At 33.6% G+C, this 18,752-nt stretch overlaps 2 protein-coding genes and 1 long non-coding RNA gene across 3 annotated transcripts; 1 reads left to right on the top strand and 2 right to left on the bottom strand.

Annotated features, from left to right (window-relative positions):
- Nucleotides 1–1,740: 1,740 nt before the first annotated feature.
- On the bottom strand, nt 1,741–4,824 carry LOC142519064 (armadillo repeat-containing protein LFR-like). Its single transcript, XM_075621956.1, has 8 exons — nt 4,608–4,824; nt 3,884–4,053; nt 3,662–3,795; nt 3,307–3,563; nt 2,767–2,866; nt 2,540–2,678; nt 2,323–2,450; nt 1,741–2,225 (listed from the first exon to the last, which is right to left on the bottom strand). Exons 1-8 carry the CDS (start codon nt 4,795–4,797, stop codon nt 1,970–1,972), a joined length of 1,374 nt encoding a protein of 457 aa, XP_075478071.1. The 5' UTR covers nt 4,798–4,824; the 3' UTR covers nt 1,741–1,969.
- Nucleotides 4,825–6,800: 1,976 nt separating this feature from the next.
- On the top strand, nt 6,801–7,469 carry LOC142519219 (uncharacterized). Its single transcript, XR_012813725.1, has 3 exons — nt 6,801–6,923; nt 6,968–6,997; nt 7,093–7,469. It is a non-coding gene; the product is annotated as an uncharacterized LOC142519219 (long non-coding RNA).
- Nucleotides 7,470–16,068: 8,599 nt separating this feature from the next.
- LOC142518171 (uncharacterized) lies at nt 16,069–18,552 on the bottom strand. The gene is made up of 3 exons (XM_075620879.1): nt 17,661–18,552; nt 17,370–17,559; nt 16,069–16,941 (listed from the first exon to the last, which is right to left on the bottom strand). Exons 1-3 carry the CDS (start codon nt 18,063–18,065, stop codon nt 16,346–16,348), a joined length of 1,191 nt encoding a protein of 396 aa, XP_075476994.1. The 5' UTR covers nt 18,066–18,552; the 3' UTR covers nt 16,069–16,345.
- Between the last annotated feature and the right edge of the window lie 200 nt (nt 18,553–18,752).

Below are 18,752 nucleotides of genomic sequence, written 5' to 3'. Positions count from 1 at the left end.
CAAATTGGATCCTTGAGAGAAAAGAATTGGATATATTTGATCCTTTACAAAAAGCGGATATCATAACGTGTTGTGTAATAGTTGAGATGAATTCAAGGGAACAGAATCATCTGTTAGACTTGATACCCTAAACCATGTTACATATTGTTCAAACAAACCACGTTTGAACGAATTTTAAAAAATTAAACGCACCAAACATTATATATTAAAAAAATACAATAAATCACATACAAAACATTTGATTCATCTATTTTTTCTTTGAAAAAAATATATCAAGCACGATGAATGATTAAAACAATTTATTTTTGATTTTTTAAAAAATAAACATGCATCGAAAAGTTTTATCTACGATTTATTATGTCTGTGTATATTGTCTGGTGAGCTTAATTTTTTAAAATTCGTGCAAATGAAATTTTTTTGAGCAAAATATAACATTATTTGAAACACTAGATGTAGCAGATGATCTCGTACCGAAATGAAAAGGCTTCTTGTGATCTATGTTGATTCATAAGTACAGAAAATCGGCTGAAAATTAGCGCCGAATAAATTGTGTGGAAAATACGATGGGGGCTGTTTGAAAGCTTCGACACGATGGTGAGGGGAGCATTTAGTTGGGAGTGGGTGGTCTGTATCGTAGGTAGACAGCTTGAACTGTAAAATTTCGTGGGCCTTGCTTCTGGAATCAGGCTTCCATCATTCAATTACTAATAATAAATAAACGTCGCATAATCACAGAAGCCTGCATCATTTATCTATGCAGTCCTTTTCATCTTGTGACATATCGCTGCAAACAATGACTCCTGACTAGATCAATAGGCGCATTTTAATGCACATGTAGTCCAGCCACTCATTCCACTGTTCGTCTATATCCTCTTCAACCATGTTAGGTGTTTAAACAGATCCGGCCACCCAAAAATACATCGAATCCAATATAATCCGCTCAATTGGAAGTTAAAATTTCCAGAATTACCAGCTCCAGAACGTATACCAACAATTATAATATCCACGATATTATGTCCATTAAATAAATTTCTATTGAGACGATCTCAAAATTTTTTATCTGCGAGACGGATAAACCCTATCGATATTCACAATAAAAAGTAATACTCTTAGCATAAAAAATAATATTTTTTCTTAGATGACCCAAATTAGATATTTAACCCGCGAAATTAATCCGTAAGACCGTCTCACAAGAGTTTTTGTGCTGTCCATTTTAGTGTTCTTCAACAAATTTGTGATATTTTGATTCTTATATCACGTTACCTAATAATAAATTTGAATAGGAAAACTAAAAGTATCATATTTAAAAGTACTTAACGACTAGAGATTTTATGTTTAGCTTCTTAACTTTAAATTTTTAGAAATTGAGACTATATACTAAAAGCTAGTCGAATCGGATGATTCGTTTTAGTCGGATAGAATAACCGATAACCAACCATAAAACCGAATATATGCATATACATACCGGTCACCCAATTCGGTGGATTGTACACAAATATGCACTTGTCCAACCAAGTAGCAGCTGATAGCAAAAATAACATTGCACACACCTAATTCAGGGTCCCTCCCTTATCAACTTCCACTCCTTTCAGGATGCTAAGCCGCTAGACTCGGGTGCCCCTTGTCCCGTTACAAGTAAGATTTTCAGAGCGTAATTATGTTTTTATTATAACGAACACCGATACTCGGGCGTGATATTCATTAAATGGTGTCACCAAGACTGTTTTGTGTGTATAGGTATGGAATCAACGTTGAATGTCATTTCAAGAGATGAGCCACTATTTAAACCAGAGTGACTTGTATTCATAACAACCAACTCATCAAAAAGGCTTACATAGCGAGCGAGACACTACGGACTCAGTACAGCAGAGATAAATAGATTGCAAGTGTGAGCATGAAAATCAGATGACCAACTAGCCATACCTTTTCAGAGCCTAAGACGAAAAATAACTAATGTTACAGGGTTGTATTACATGCCCCAAATACCACGAGCCGATGCCACTTTACTACTCGGTCGAGACGTCAGTTCAAACAATATACGAGCGAATGTATCAGAGTACCTTGTATCAGATAAAAGCATGTCTGCAAATGCATTTTCATATGCTAGCAGAAGGGGCTTGTTTTGCGGCTCCAACACAAGATTCTCCAAAATCAATGTCGCTTTCCTGCAAATTTCAGGAACTGGATGTGGTGCCCTAATCACTTTCAAGAGTCGGTCAATTGCCCTGAAAAAATAGCAGGCATATGATTTATATACAAGCTTTACCTGTTAAAACAGAAAAAAAAAACGTAGGACAGAGATGTTTCAGAAATTAACCCAACCATCTCTCACTAGCAAGTTTCAACCGACAGTCCATATTAATTTCGGCAAAGTTATAAAGCGCCCCAATTGCAGCTGCCTGAGCATCAGTAGATGGGATGCTCATCATGTCAACTAATCTCCGATAAATCTGCATTTTTTAATCAATCCTAAGTCAAGAAGCCAACGGAAAATGAAACCAAAAATTAAATATGACACGGATATTAGGACATAGTCGACCTGTTGACCAAAAGACTGAAGGAAAGTTTCATTATCAGGATTAAGTATTAAACGACCAAATAGTTCTGCAGCTGCACATTGCCAAGCTTTGACAGGAGATCCCAACATTGCCATGACGACCTGAACCACACGTTTTGGTCTGTAGTGAAGCAATCAAGAACCAATATTTCACATTTAAGATGACAAATTTAAGAAATGTGATAAAATTAAATAGGAAAAAAACTTACGTCATTATGAAAGGTTTTGAAGGGAGAAACATTTGAAGGTCTATCAAAGGGCCCAAATTCATGATGGTCTCAAGGGCATTTGTAACAAGTTCTTCGTCTTCTGTCAACATCAGAGGACTATTAGATAGAATTACATTTTTGAATGGATTTGATGTATCAATTTCAAATTACTTTGGAAGAATTGAAAATCCATTTAAATAGTTGAAACTCGAGCTTAAAATAATATAAGAGAAGTTGAAATCCAAATAATTCACAGGTATTAGAACAAATGTAATGGAATTAAATAATAAATTTGAAATTCTTTAATTTAAAATCCATCAATCCAAACATACCAGCAAATTTTGAAGAGATCTAACTTTGTTCATATCTTAAGCATATTTTCTCGGTACATATAATCAAAATAAAACACATAACATGTTCATTACATAGATCTCGCAACAAACAGCAACATTCTAAAATGACGGAGGGAAAACAAAATTCAATGCCACAGCAGCAAAAGTTGTAAGAAATGATAACAGTACATGAAAATTTTCTCCTGACCTGTAATATTATCCTCCAAACACTGAAACATAGTTTCGAGACAGTGACGACTCTGGCTCATAGCAATTTCATTATCAGCCATGAAAGAGAAGTTCCGGATAATATTTGAAGCCGCAACAGCACAAAGTTGTTTTTCTGCGCGCCCTTCCTCGTCAAGGTTAAAGAGGCCATCTTCCTCAAACCACCAGCCTGAAGGACGAGACTTGGCAGTCGACTTCTGTGCAGAAACCTCTTCATTTGGGGAACCAGATCCAGTACTGCCACGGATTGAAATAAATGTGAGTTCCAAACCAACACCGTCAACCTCAAAATAGAAAGCTTGAGTACTGATGCGTGTTGCTGTACAGTGACTCACCCAGGATGTGGAGCAGAATCACCAGTCTCGTATCCATTCCCAAATCCAGTAACAGCGGTATTCATACCGAGCAATCTCATCCTTGGTGCCTTTGTAAGGACCCTGGGTAAAGCTATCTCACGCCAGTCATCTATCTGCTCTGATTGAAAATAGCCAAATCATAGGGAGTGCAGACATGATAAATGCAACGCATACAACAAAATTGCAAGAGAAGAAACATACAACTTGAAGTAAGGCGTCAAGCACCCCTGGAATTTTGGCAAGAGGAGTTGCATCTTTCCGGATATCATCTTTCTCTTTAAAAGAAAGCAATGTGAGAGCATTCAAAGCCCAAGTCAGTTCACTTTTTAGTCCACTTTGAAGAGCCAAAACTATCCTTTTGTTGTTCTGCTCTGATAAAATTATCGCAGAAGAAGATAAAGCTCATTATTCACACAGGGTAAATTGGATGGAAAGAATAAAAGTATCAACACTTGTCTCTCATTCTATCTCAGAAATAATATTATTGAATAAATAACACCCATTTGTTAACCCGGTGTTTGATATCTTAAATCCCTTACGCATGTACACTAAGATAGGACAAGGTCATAAATGATTAAAAAAAGTAGAATTACATCCTTCATCACTCTGAAAGCGTAAGCTATCTAAATTTTAAATGAAATCATTCCAAAACTTGAGGCACCCACCTATTCTAACTCATAAACGAAAAATATACGTGATGAAGTTTACAATACCATCTCAAGGAGCTCATATAATCGTAGTTTGTACTTTCTGTCTTTCTTGTGCGGGAAAAAAAACCTACTAGTTGTACACAATAATTCCAAGTTTTCATCATAGAATAACTCATTCATCGCGTATTAAGGAATCAGACAGGAAATAGAAAGAAAAATCAAAAAAATAATTAAAATAACTATAGAGAGAGACTAGGGTTTAAGAAGATGCTGACCGGCGAAGGCCGAGTGAACCTGGAGGGACGGACCGAGGAGGACTGACGGAGCGGCGGAATCACCCCCCAGCGCCGCAGCAACCGCGGCTGCATAATTAGTCCCGCTTCCGAAAGGACGGCCTCTCTTGGCGGCAGGAGCGGCCGAACCGCCGGATGCTCCACCCAACTTGCTCTGATCTCTCTTTTGCATCTCTCTGTATACGGGCCAATGCGTGAGGGAGAAATCAGCAATTTTTTTAAGTACTTCTAGAAATATTTTGGGCCTTATTTCAGCCCATTAAAGTTTGGGTTTGTTACATTGAGTTGGGCTACAGATATAAGGGTAAGTAGGAGTTCAACTCATGCAATACTAATGTTTGAACCATTTATCAAAATCTCATTCATAAAAAATTCCAATCAGAAGTCATCAGTAAGTAAACTATTACAATTTTCTGAGGAAGTTTTCTATAATTAGTTTTCGAAAATGAAAATTCGTCTCAAACTTATGATCTTGATGTCAGATCGACTCATATAAAATTTTAATATAATGCATAGGTTATTTTTGTCTCAAATAGGTTGCATTTTTTCCTTATCAAATTCTAAAAATAATTTCGAAAGAAGGTTTTAAACGTTCACTGTTAAGAAAAAAATTCATAGTTGGGGAACAGTGTTCTACGACTTCTGAGTTGGTCTTTTGTGAGACGGTCTCACGAATCTTTATCTGTGAAACGGGTCAACCCTACCGATATTCACAATAAAAAATAATATTTTTATAAAAATTAGGTCTCTTGTGAGACGGTCCCACGAGGAGTGTGTATAAAAATATATATCAATGCTTGTAATTAAAATAGTCAAGACTTTATCTAGACAAATCAATAACCAGATTGGTTTGTTTGAACGAATTAATAAAAACAAACGATTAATCTAATCACCGAATTGAAGAATAACAATTAAGAGTAACAATTAGAGAAAATATCTAGAGAAATGATTTCACCAATTTTTCACGACAATTATTCCCAGTTAAATTTATATTCCTGAATTCCAATTATTTAATGGCCAAGAACACTTAATTATTTTATTCCCCCTTTCCCAAGTGACGAATAAATTGTATCAATCAAACTTCAATTCAATTATTCCTAATAAAATCTAAGTTTAATTAATAAATACAAACGATGTTCTTACCTAAGCCTCGCTAAAGTTATACGCCTTCCGAACGATATAAACATTCAACGATGTGATTCTAATGATCTACAATCCTAGTCCCTCTCCCGAGTTATAGAATTAATCAAACAACAAACAATTTATGGCCAGTAAATTGCAGTGAAATAAACACAGAGAAACACAATTAAATATGAAATGGAATTCAATCATATAAAATAACCACGTCAAATCATCGTGTCCACAAAGATACATCATTCTCTAGAATGAAAAATTAGCTCATCACGAAATCCAAGCGAAAACAAGACATGTTCAACGTTTTAGACATCGCAACACAGTAAAATAAAGAAGCGAAGGAAAAGATAACAAATCTGACGCGTCATCTCCGTCCCCAGATCCGTCGTTCTTCGTATTTGTGACTGTTCTTCGCACTTTAGATCTTCGTCTCGTGTCCGTGTCTCTATCCCGTGAGCTTTTCTCTCCAAATTGGTGTTTTTCTCGAGTTCTTTTCTCCCACGGCGGCTCGATCTCCCGTTTCTGACCTAGCTCGCGCATTTTATAAGATTATGGACGCTCGGTGTGCGCGGTGGCGCATGATCTCGCGCGGCCGTGCGCGCCTTTCTGCTCGCTGGCCCATGTATGTGTGCGCGCGATCGCGCATGAAGTCGCGCGGCCGAGCGCAAGCTTCTGCCTTGGTTGCGTGTCTGCGCGCGTGCGTCTGCGCGTGAAGTGGCGCGACCGCGCGCGCGCCTCTGGTCTTCGTTCTTCATTCGTGCGCGCGCGGCTAGCGCGTGAAGTGGCGCGACCGCGCGCGCGCCTCTGACCGATGGCGTGCTCGTGGCTGTGCATTTCTTGGTCCACTTGGCATCGTTTCCACTTTTTCTCCATACCTGAAATGATAATCAAAACAGGCCTAAAACGCATAATTCCACTTGAAACTAACATAATTCAATATGAATTCTTATATAAATTAAGTGCAAATCTTGCACTTATCAGCATTCAACCACAAATTCAATCGTTTCATATGAGTCTTATGACAAGTGTTTACAGTAAGTTAAGACCAGGCTAACCAAATCGGACTTCCGAGAGCTGTCAATATTGGAAGTGATGTGATGGCGGAGATAGTCCTTGGATTTGAAAACAAGAATCCGCCAATCCATCATATTCCGGGACCAGAGGGTGTACATGGTCGATACTCGGACAACACTCTAATGATAGAAAAGCTCGGTCGTGCGCCCTCAATGAAACTTAAGGTACAAAATCTGGTCTTTGCGTTACCTTAATATGTATATGTTGCACGTATAACTTATTGATCGTGTCGATTTTTCCTTTCAAAACATTTAAACAGGCTGGTCTGAGAATCGCATATTTCTGGATCAAGGATGAAGGAACAACTCGAGCCGGAGAAAACAAAGGGTGTTGATCTTTCTACATACGGGTGGTCGAAAGTTTTGGGGACTCAGGCTCCAGTTCAACTTGGCTGCCGATGGCAAGGAATGAAGTGGAGAACGTCCTCACTTTAGGATGTCAGCCAAGTTTTACCTCTCCCTAGATTTTAAATAAATTATGGATACAAGAGGCCCGTGGTCCAGAAATGGGCGTATCCTTTGCCCTACGGACCTGAACATGGGGTAACTCATATCTGTAATATGGGCTATCCCTAACTTGATAATTCGATTCATGGACTTGACATAAAAATTAATAAGAAATAACTGATTTACTTGCTATAAATATATAATCCGAGCACTGAGTGCTGCTACCATTGAGTTCTTTGGTCTTGAGTTTTCGGTAATTATTCAAATACAGAAGGATCTCTGGAAGCCCTGTATTCCAACATAACCGTTATTTTTTAAAAAATTTTAACAAAATAATGTAACCAACATAAAAGAATTTTTAACAATTCAATCTCGAAGTACAACTTGTATTTAGAGAAGATAGATTAAAGATTTGTACTGATTGTACTATCATTAAATTATGCTCGAACATTATGCTTGAGCTTACCCTACACCTCCAACTCCACTTAATCAAATTTTCTACCTTTTCTGTTTAATAATTATGGAAAATACACGATTTTGCAATGATTTCTAAACATACTTTATCACTTCCCTCTACTTGGAATTATGTATTAATTTGGGGGATTATCAACTTTATATTTTTGGGTTGCTGTGTTAGTTTTGTTGAGAGCATTTTCCCAACAAACACAAAATAAAAAAACTATCAAATTAAATTCATTTTAAATTTAGTTGTCGTTTTCAGCTTTCTTTGATGAACAATACATATGAAGTACATTAAGTTATAATTTTTTAAGACATGAAATTAATTTATTTTTATAGAATTAAGCAATAAAAATTTAATATCTTGTTAAATCAATAAATAAATCTTTTTTAAAAGTGAATTTTAAAGTTTGTTTAGCTTTGAATGTGAGAGATAAAGTGCCAAATATTTAAGGAAATATGCCAAAAAAAATTGAATTTAAAGTTTGTTTAGCTTTGAATTTTAAAGTTATCTCCCCAGTTGGATTTCAAATACGCTTTCTGTTAATTTAAGAAGAATAGGTCTCTTGTGAGACGGTCTCACGAATCTTTATCTGTGAGACGGGTTAATCATACCGATATTCACAATAAAAAGTAATACTCTTAGCATAAAAAGTAATATTTTTTCTTGGATGATCCAAATAAAAGACTCGTCTCACAAAATCCAATCCGTGAGATTATCTCACACAAGTTTTTGCCTTTAAAGAAATATGCCAAAGAAAAAAAATTTGATATAATATTTCTATCTAGCCTAACAACCCACACAAGTGAGACTCAAACCCTATACAAGTCTCACCCTGTCACTACAACCATTGGATCTTTTATATGAAATATTGTAATTTTGGTCTTATTTATTTGTCCATTTTAAAGTTATCTATATTAATCAAGTTATATTTTTTTATCTTGAATCTATTTTTTTTTTTTTTTGTCATTCATTCTCAAAGTGTTGATGTGACAATACATACGTCAACGCTAATTCCATGTAAAAAAAAAAAATACTGAAAATGTCAACAAGAAAAAAACAAATAATGGACAAAAATTGAAATTTAATTTTTTAAAAATATGTTTTCATAGCCTAAAGGGTTTAATTTAACTTATATCTCTTGATTAATATCTACTCTGGCCTTGTGAGTGCAGAAGTGGATGTAGCGTAGTGTGTGAGCATATGCCCATTTGAACTAATTGAATTTATGGAAACATAAAACCCAAAATTTATTACGATTCAACTCCCTGACTTGCATAATTCAGAAACTTGAGAAATCATGGTCCCCCAATTCCCATTTCTGTGAACACAATGACGTTTCACAAATTAACTTCATGAAAGGGATATAACAAATTTGTGTAGACATTTCTCACACTATCTATTTATGGTATCTATATATATAATTCAAGTAAGTGTCCAAATTAAGAAGAAAGATGTGTGGTTAATATTGCACATATAGAACGAAAGATGGCCCTGACACCTACCATATTAATCCAGGTTTTAATTATAATCGATTTAACGCAAAAAACTCGGGGATCAAAATTGTTTCCCCCAAGTAGTTTATGTATGAAGTTATTTTAATTTTATCGATTCTACCTCGTTTCCTTATCTTGGAATGAATGGATAAATATGTACAATAGACTCGTCTGATAAAATGTTGGTAGAGAAATCGAAAAATCATGAGCGATGGCTCACGGGGATACATGATTGATTGGCTTGTGATATTTAGTGCATGTTGTGGCATTGTTGTAGAAGAATATTTAGTGCCGTGTCTCTTTCAGTCACCTTTCTCCAATGAATCGTTTTCAGTGTATTCAGTTTATGGCTCTCTGCAATTTAAAATCGAGGCCCGAAAATGAGATGCAAGTTTCAAGAATTGATACGGTCTGAGTTTATTTTTAATATAATGTTTATTTTATTTTTAATATTTGGAATAAGTTGTAAACAAAGATTTGAACGTGCGATAATGTCCACCTGCGTTCCTTGTAATGGAATTTTGATTATTTCTTCCTTCGTTACTTTTTTTAGCTTAATAATCGGGCTTTCATGTCTTTTTATCGATTCTCAATGTGTCTCATGAGGCAAAGTTTCCCGAATATTTTCTTTACCATTTGCTGAGATTACAAATAAATAAAATGTAATTAAATATAAAGTTGTAAGAAAAACGTGACACATATTAAAAGAAGTAGCGTGTACAAATTGAAATTGGCGACGGCCAAGAAAATTTAGATGCGTACATGATTCTTTTTACTCTCGGCTCCCGACTTTCCTCGTTGATGGTATGAGAAACGCCTATAAATAGAGGCGATTGAGGTCCCTAAGCATACAATCTCATACAGAATAATACATCATCTATAGAGAGATTGGAGTGTTTAGAAGGCTTCAATAGGAGGAAAATCAGAATACTTAAAAATGATTCAATGGCTGGAGATAACGCTCGATTTAGCTTCCGCATATTTGTTTATCATGTTTATATACGTTCATAAACATGATTTTTAGAGAAAACCTCTAACATTATTTTCAAGAAATTAAAATCAGAGTAATATAAATGTTTGACCACTAAAAAGCTGCAAAATGTTTTGGGATACCTTTATGGTATTAAAGTTTTACATGCTTATGTGAGACGAATTCACAATTTGGAAAGTGATTTGCTACTTCCACTGTTGAGTCAAAATTCGACATTGAAGTACTATTGTGTGGTGTATTTTAAGGAGTTTCATTATAGGCTTAGAATTGGATTCTATGCCTAAGCCATTAAGATTATATTACTGCAATTCAGTTATGGTCTTTGTGACTAAAGCGGTGGTCGAATTAAGTATATCGACATAATGTATTTTAAACCGTTGGAGAACGTGTTAATAAAGTGGTCATTGAACACGTTAACACTGAATTGATGATCTTTTAACCTAAAGACATGCAAATTTCAGATGTTAAAGGATCATATGGTAATTACTAATGGATTTGATTCCATAATAAATTTATGTTATATACATTTGGTTTTGATAATGAAACGTATTCAATTATGATATTTCTCATATTCAATTATGTACATATTCAGATAATAATCGTTTTTAGATGACCTATCGCCCTGATTCATGTATTTTGTTTTCTCTTATGGTAAATGAGATATATGTGTCAAGTGGAAGAATATAAGAAAAACGTGACACATATTAAAAGAAGTAGCGTGTACAAATTGAAATTGGCGACGGCCAAGAAAATTTAGATGCGTACACGATTCTTTTTACTCTCGACTCCCGAATTTTCCCGTTGATGGTATGAGAAATGCCTATAAATAGAGGCGATTGAGGTCTCTAAGCATACAATCTCATATAGAATAATACACCATCTATAGAGATATTGGAGTGTTTAGAAGGCTTCAATAGGAGAAAAATCAGAATACTTAAAAATGATTCAATGGCTGGAGGTAACGCTCGATTTAGCTTCCGCATATTTGTTTATCATATTTATATACGTTCATAAACATGATTTTTAGAGAAAATCTCTAACAAAAGTTTGAAGAGACATATTTGAAAGCTCGTGAGAGAATGTCTGAGTTAATATATTAAGTAATCGTTTAACCAATAGTCGCAAATTCGACTACTCATAAAATTTTTCGATTTTTTGAAAGCGAGATTTATATAATGTGCGGTACACAATGGGTTGATAATGAGGAGAGTCCATGATATTCAAGGTGAGAGGAGTGAAAATAAATAAGTGTTTGGTTAAATATTATTTAAAATAACTTATAAGATCTTACATATGACGTCTTATTGTAAAAACAAGTTGTTAAAGTGTTTGGTTGTAATGAAATATAACAATTAGATCTTTTTGAAAATAAATTAGGTATTCAAATTTACTTATTAAGTTATTAATTTTTGATGGTTTATAAACTATTTGTAGATAAATTTTGAAAGTTTATAAAATGAAAACACATTTTTAAACTATATTCTTAGAATAATGACAAAAACTTGTGTGAGACGGTCTCACGGGTCGTATTTTGTAAGACGTATTTCTTATTTGGGTCATCCATGAAAAATTATTATTTTTTATGCTAAGAGTATTACTTTCTATTGTGAATATCAATAGAATTGATTCGTCTCACAGATAAAAATTCGTGAGATCATGTCACGAAAGACATGCGCAAGAATAATTAGCTGATCGATTCCATTTCCACCACGAGCATAGAGAGAGTAGATTGGGGGGTGAGTTGCTTTCATATGTTCATTATTATAATCATCAAATTACTTTACGCAGAGAAAGAAGGTCCCACTCCGCACTAAATTTAAACAGCAAAATGACCCAACAACTTCTATTTTATTTATCACAGCTTTGTAAATTGGTCCTGGGTCACTTCGTGTATCAAGATAAAACTATGGTCCCATGTCAATGATTGTGACCATTTTTAAAAAATAAAATAAAATAAAATTTGCTTTAAATATTCAAAACCAAACTTAATTTTATATGTAATATCTGTAAAAAAATATGTCTTTTACATTTTCTGATCCAAAAAAATATTCATGTACTTTTTAGATTCACATGTTTTGGACGGTACGAAAATTGAAAATGTAATATTAATATGTAATATTTGAATATTAATTATGTTGGATCTAATACACAATATAAGATCTTGAGTATAAAACTATAACAAACTTATTAATATCAACATTTGTTACACATGTTTGAAATTTAAATATCATATATTAGTATCATATTTTCAATGTTTTATATATATTGTCATTCGAAAATACAAATTTTTCATTAAAATTAATATTTGTTATATATGTTCGAGTACACATTAAATCATATATTAGTTAAAGATCTTAAATATATTGTACTCACATATCATATACTAATATTATAATTTTAATATTTTGTATTGATTTTTATCCGAGAAAAAATATGTGGGTTTAGGGAGTGTAGAAATTTTTTTTGTTTGGATCACAAAATGCAAATACATAATTTTTCTAACAGATATTGAATACAAACTTAAGTTTGGATGTTGAAATTTAAAGAATATTTATATTAATATAATATGTTTAATTAATTCATAATAAAAATGTATGATTTCTACGAGATTATAATTTGAAAAGGAGTAAGTCTATTGTGAAACGCTCTCACGAATTTTTATCCGTGAGACGGGTCAATCCTACTGTTATTCACAATAAAAAGTCATAATCTTAGCATAAAAAGTAATATTTTTTCATGAATAACCCAAATAAGAGATCCGTCTAAAAAAATACGACATGTAAGATCGTCTCACACAAGTTTTTATCTTTGAAAAATAATTCATCAAAGTATAGTATGAATGTTAGCTAATCAACCATTGTGGACTCATATATCGATAGGTTTTTTGGAGTTGATTTTGACAAGTGTTTATAAAATGAAAAACTAGTATACTTTACTACTTTCTCTCTTTTGTTTTTTTATACACATGTAAAGATACGTGAGACGATCTCACAATAGACCTACTCTAATTTTTATTGCATTTCTCAAAAAAAGTTACCACGTGTAAAAGTGTCTTTAGTAATATTTTTCCTACTTTGTGAAATTTTCTGTTAATTTTCAAACCCCCCCACATTGTCTTGTCTGGTAAAAGTTAAAAAAAAAAAGTGTCATCCCCTGGAAAAGATAAAGTTAAAAATGGTTTTTACGTCCATTCAACTCGGGACCGTCGGATGACTCAAGTCGCGACAAAATACAAGGTTCCCTTAATCTACGTACTATTTACTATTCATACTAGAGATTTATTTTTCTTGTTAATATGTTCCACTAACTTTAATAATTATTATGAAAAATATTTAAGATTGTTTTTGAATAAATGTATTTATAATTAATTTGTTTGATAAAAATCACTCGATAATTATATTTTAGGATTAATTACATATATTTCCTTTGTGTTTTACCATAATTATATATTAAAAAAAAGCAACTATCTTAAAAACTTACATATACGGATATATATCCTCTCAATTTTATGTGGAGCTTACATTTACAACTTTTAATTTTAAATTTTTTTACATATCTCCCCTTAAATAAATGTCAATCTTACTATTACCTCTCAAATATGATTATTTTAAAAATGAGTATATTTTTGTTTTGTTTTTCATATATATATTTAAATGAAAAGGTGAACAAAAAATACAATAAAATAAAACAACAAATTAAAAATTCAAATAATAGATATATTTTGTTTGAGTAGGTCTCTTGTGAGACGGTCTTACGAATCTTTATCTGTGAGACGGGACAACCCTACCGATATTCACAATAAAAAATAATACTCTTAGCATAAAAAATAATATTTTTTCATGGAATACCCAAATAAGAAATTTGTCTCACAGAATACGACCCATGAGACCGTCTCACACAAGTTTTTGTCATTTTGGTTTGCCTTTATCTATTTTAATTATAAAATACATTCGAGAAAAATGTAATATTTTTATTTTTAACATTCAAACCAACATAATAAATTTTATTTGGTTTAATTTTATTTTATATTCATTTTCTATATTATTTTTAAATATTATGACCAAAAAGTGGTAATTGTAAGATATATAAAAAAAATTATGGGGAGGTAAATGTAATTTTTAAAGTTAATGGGTGTAAATTTTAATGTTTGATACAAATTTGAGGCGACGTATATTTAATTTTCAAAATTATTTGAATATTTTTGTAATTATAATAAACTTTGAGAGAAATATATCTAATTAACCCTAAATTTTATGCACGTGGAATGTATGTAACCAAAAAGGAACTACATATGATGTTAATCGTGCTGAAATAATAATAATAATAATAATAATAATAATAATAATAATAATGGTAATACCTATTCAACTTCATTAAATATAAAAATAAATCCAAAACTGGTTAAAACAATTAAAACACAAGTTTTTAAAAGCACTAAATGGACTAATAGAAAATACAGAACAAATAATTAAGGTTATGTTTGGAGTAAAGAATTTGGGAAGATGATTTTTAACTCTATCGATTTCAAGTTCATTGAATTGTTTGGATGAACAAAATTGAATTGAATTTCAAATATACTCATATATGAATTTCAATAGTAATTGTGCTGGTTCTCGTAGTAAAAAATATATATATTAATTGTGATGGATTTCAAATACATCTTATACGAATGTTATTTCAAATACATATATCATATCCATCTGTGCACCAAATCTCCATTCAAATTAAATCTATCTATTCAAATTCAATCCAATTCAAATCTACTGGTAGAAATTGTTTGTTCACTATATCAAAAGTTTAATAACAAGTACCGGTTGATTTTTTTTAAAATTATCTAATGACATGTTCAAGAGTAAGATAAAGATGTAAGCATTGGTAACTTCATATAATAGTTTAATAACAAGTACCGGTTGAAATATGAATTTTTTTTTTTTTTATCTCATTAGATGACTTTGTATTTAAAAACAGAATAATTAAAACAAAATCAAAACATCAGACAACATAATTAAAAAGCACACATAATTAAAAAAACAAAAATACACATAATTAAATATACACGTGATTAAAATGCATTATCATTTAAAATCTAATATATGTTTGATCAAGTCCTTTTAAACAAGGTGATAATTTAAAAATAAAAATAATTTAAAACCAAAAATACACATAACAATAATTATATATATATACATTCTTATTTATTAGTAATTTTTTGTTTTTTTTTAAAAAAAATTAATATTTTTTAAATTTTAAATCGTTTTCAAATTTTTTTAATTAAAAATTATATGCATTTCATCGTATGGAGAGTCTATGCACGAGAACAACCATCATTCTCTCACGTGGATTTGCAAAGGGCCGATTAAACACATGTTTCATGGCGCGGATTATCGGCTCTTGTACTTGCTCTCCAACTCAAACATAGTTTAAAACAATTTCGCTTATCCCACCAAAAAAAAAACAATTATTGGTATCTTTTGGATCTGAAACGAGAATCTTATCTCATTGTAAAGATCCTTGCAATGCCATAAAATGTATATTTTTATCTGAAAACCACACTCCTCTTCGCGGCGTACGAGACGGCACGAGCCGTTGCCGTCATCCCCTAAAACCAAACCATCCTACTACCTTATTTTTTACACATTTTCTTATGCATGTATCTAACCAATAAATGTTTTTTAAATTTTAAATATTCCTTGTGTTTCCTCGCTAGTAAACATTGGATATGTACGAATCTCAATCATTTTTTTCCAATTTCTATCACGTTTTCGAATCATATCCTTAAATATGTGAAACTGTCTAACAGATGATACATGCATGAAAAATGTAGTCACTTGGACTCATGACATATATAATTAATGACTTGAGAATTATTAGATACGAAATTGTAAGCGATAGCGGTCTTTGGAATTTTTTACATGGACCCTTCTTTTAAAAACAAGGGAAAACAAAATTCTACCCATAAAAAAAGAGAGAGAAAGAAAATCCCTACGTTCACATCTCCAACTTTTACATGTGGGAGATCTGTACAAAATCTATTCATAAACAGGTGGGAAATAATGACTTCAGAACAAATAACACTAAAATCAAGATCAAAATTTCCTTATTTTATTTTATAATAATAACTAATTGTTTTCCGAGAGGAGAGAAGCTAATCCGGTGATCACCGCCTTATTACCCCTCTCTAAACTCCTCGGTTTCACCGCCGGCAGCTGCCACACCACCACCGGCGAAACATCGCCGGATTTAGCCGGGAATTTGGGCAGCTCATAATCGGCCTCGGACGACAACTTCTCTCCAAAAATCAAATCCAATTCTCCAACCTCGCTTTCTGACACCTCCCCAACTTCTGTTTCTGGCAATAGCTCGGGTTCGGGCTTGGATTCATTGGGCTTCTGGTCGGTGTCGTTTTGGGGATGGGTAGTTGCTTTTGGTTGCAGAATTCGGGTGTGAGGGCCAAGCCATTTAGATTTCATGTATTCGGATTTGCGCCACGGCGCGATATGCATGCCTTTCTTTTTCAGGCTCTGGCGCGCGGCTTCCGACGCGATCGACACGATCTGAAGAAGCCGATCGGATTTCCCGACGAAGATGTTCGGCAAGTACTGCAAAATTGCCTTGTAGTTACTGGTGGATCTAGCGATTTCGAATTCCGATCGGAAATCTATGTCGATTGTTAGTCTCTCGCCATCTAATATCACGTCAATATACTCGTACTCACCTGCACCATTGCGAAAACATGTAAAGCCCATTAATTTCCATGTCATAATTCGAAGAAAAAAATCACTGATTATGATGCACCATAATATTTATCGTAAAATCTTAAGGAATGAAGGGTTATTCATTCAGATCCAGAAGTTGCATTTGAGAAAGTTCAACAGTACGCAATCATTTCAATTTTTAAATTCAATTAGGAAACAAATCTGTGATTTTGTCTTCCAAAGGATTTCAAATTCACTTCCAACCCAGTATTGATTCGAGATCCCAGAGTCGAAACTCTCAAATTGGTAAAGTTGTGTTCAATTGCTTTACGCAGGGGAAATATTAACAGGAATTGAAGTAATAACATAAAAGTTAGTAAAATTAATTCGCACGAAGTAAAATTGATAAACAGAAGGATATGTACAAATAGAAAGTTCAGAGTTTTACCAGCTGGAATGGAGGAAGATTTTTCCCATTTGGATTTACAAACGGAGGCGTTATAGCCAAGAGTTATCAATCCATCGCTGACTGTTTTCCTCAAATCGTCTTTTCTTCTGCAGGTTTTATTCTTTTCCACGATCCTCGACGTGTCTGCCAATAGATTTCTCTCCACCATACTCGCACACGGTATCAAACTCTGAATTCAGAAAACCAATTCAGTTAATAAACTGAAAATAAACTTCAAAACTGTTATTGTTGATAACTGTGAAGCTGACAGGCATAAACGAAAATCCTTACCTTGAGAGTATCCGAGGAATCACCGAAAGAAGAGTTTGCAGTTAGTGAATCGGAGAAGACATCAAATTCGTCGTCGGAGCTGTCGTTGCTGTTGCTGTTTCCGTTAAAGCAATTGCATCGGTTTCTCCCGCATTTCATGGCTACTGAACCGCCGGTTTGTTTGTCATTGTTCTCCTCGATGAAATTTTGGACCATTTTATCTAGACAGACTGAGCTCGGCTCAAACTCAGCTGCCGCGACGCCGGTCGCTGGTCTATCAACCGTTGAAATCCTCATAACACTGTTGAACGGACGATCGAATAGCCGCTTCAGCCGTGACTTCAACACCGGCATCTTTGCGATGGCATCGTTTCGGATCGAGGACTCACTATAACTGATCGGCTGTATTTTCATGGGGAAAGGCATTTTATAACGCCAACAACGGCAATCGACCAAACTATCCTATCTGCTTGTGTCAGTTGAACAGATTCCCAGAGCTCTTAAAAACTACTCAATTCATGAAATCGCCAAAATTACTTCGAAAACATCAACTCAAATAAACCAAAAAGTTAAGCCAAATTCAACATTTCGAAACCCTGACTGCCCTTCTCTTCCAACCAAAATACAATCTCACCACTGAATCATCAGAATTTCTGAAGAAATTTCAAAAGAGATCTAAAGAAAAACTCTTCACACCAGCAACTAAACAAAAAAGGAAAAAGCAGAGAGAAAAGGATAAAATCAAACGAAGAGTTTCTCAGTTATAGCTAGGATTTATGAGGGGCGAGCGTAGACAATAGCATTGCATTTCTAGAGACATGAGACAACTCCGGCGAGGTTTCCCGCCGGCGGTGAGATGCTTCGGTTTGAATTCTCTTTTGTTTTTCCGGATTAATTGACTTGTTTGAGAACCAAAGGGTGTGGGGATTTATATAGAGCAGTGTTGAACTGACACGTGTAACATAGATTTCCTGAAATTCAGGCTATGATCAGGTGTGACGAGCATAACCAGGTTTTGATTATTTTACTTCTCACATATTGAAATGACAATCATTTGGACCGGGTTTTCTCAATCAAACCGTTAATATTTCTGGGTTCACATTCACCTCAAAT

Source organism: Primulina tabacum, chromosome 11 (assembly GCF_025594145.1).
Source record: "Primulina tabacum isolate GXHZ01 chromosome 11, ASM2559414v2, whole genome shotgun sequence".
Taxonomy (NCBI): domain Eukaryota; kingdom Viridiplantae; phylum Streptophyta; class Magnoliopsida; order Lamiales; family Gesneriaceae; genus Primulina; species Primulina tabacum.
The sequence above is the reverse complement of the archived record's forward strand: the minus strand, read 5'-3'. Positions and strand labels throughout refer to the sequence as shown.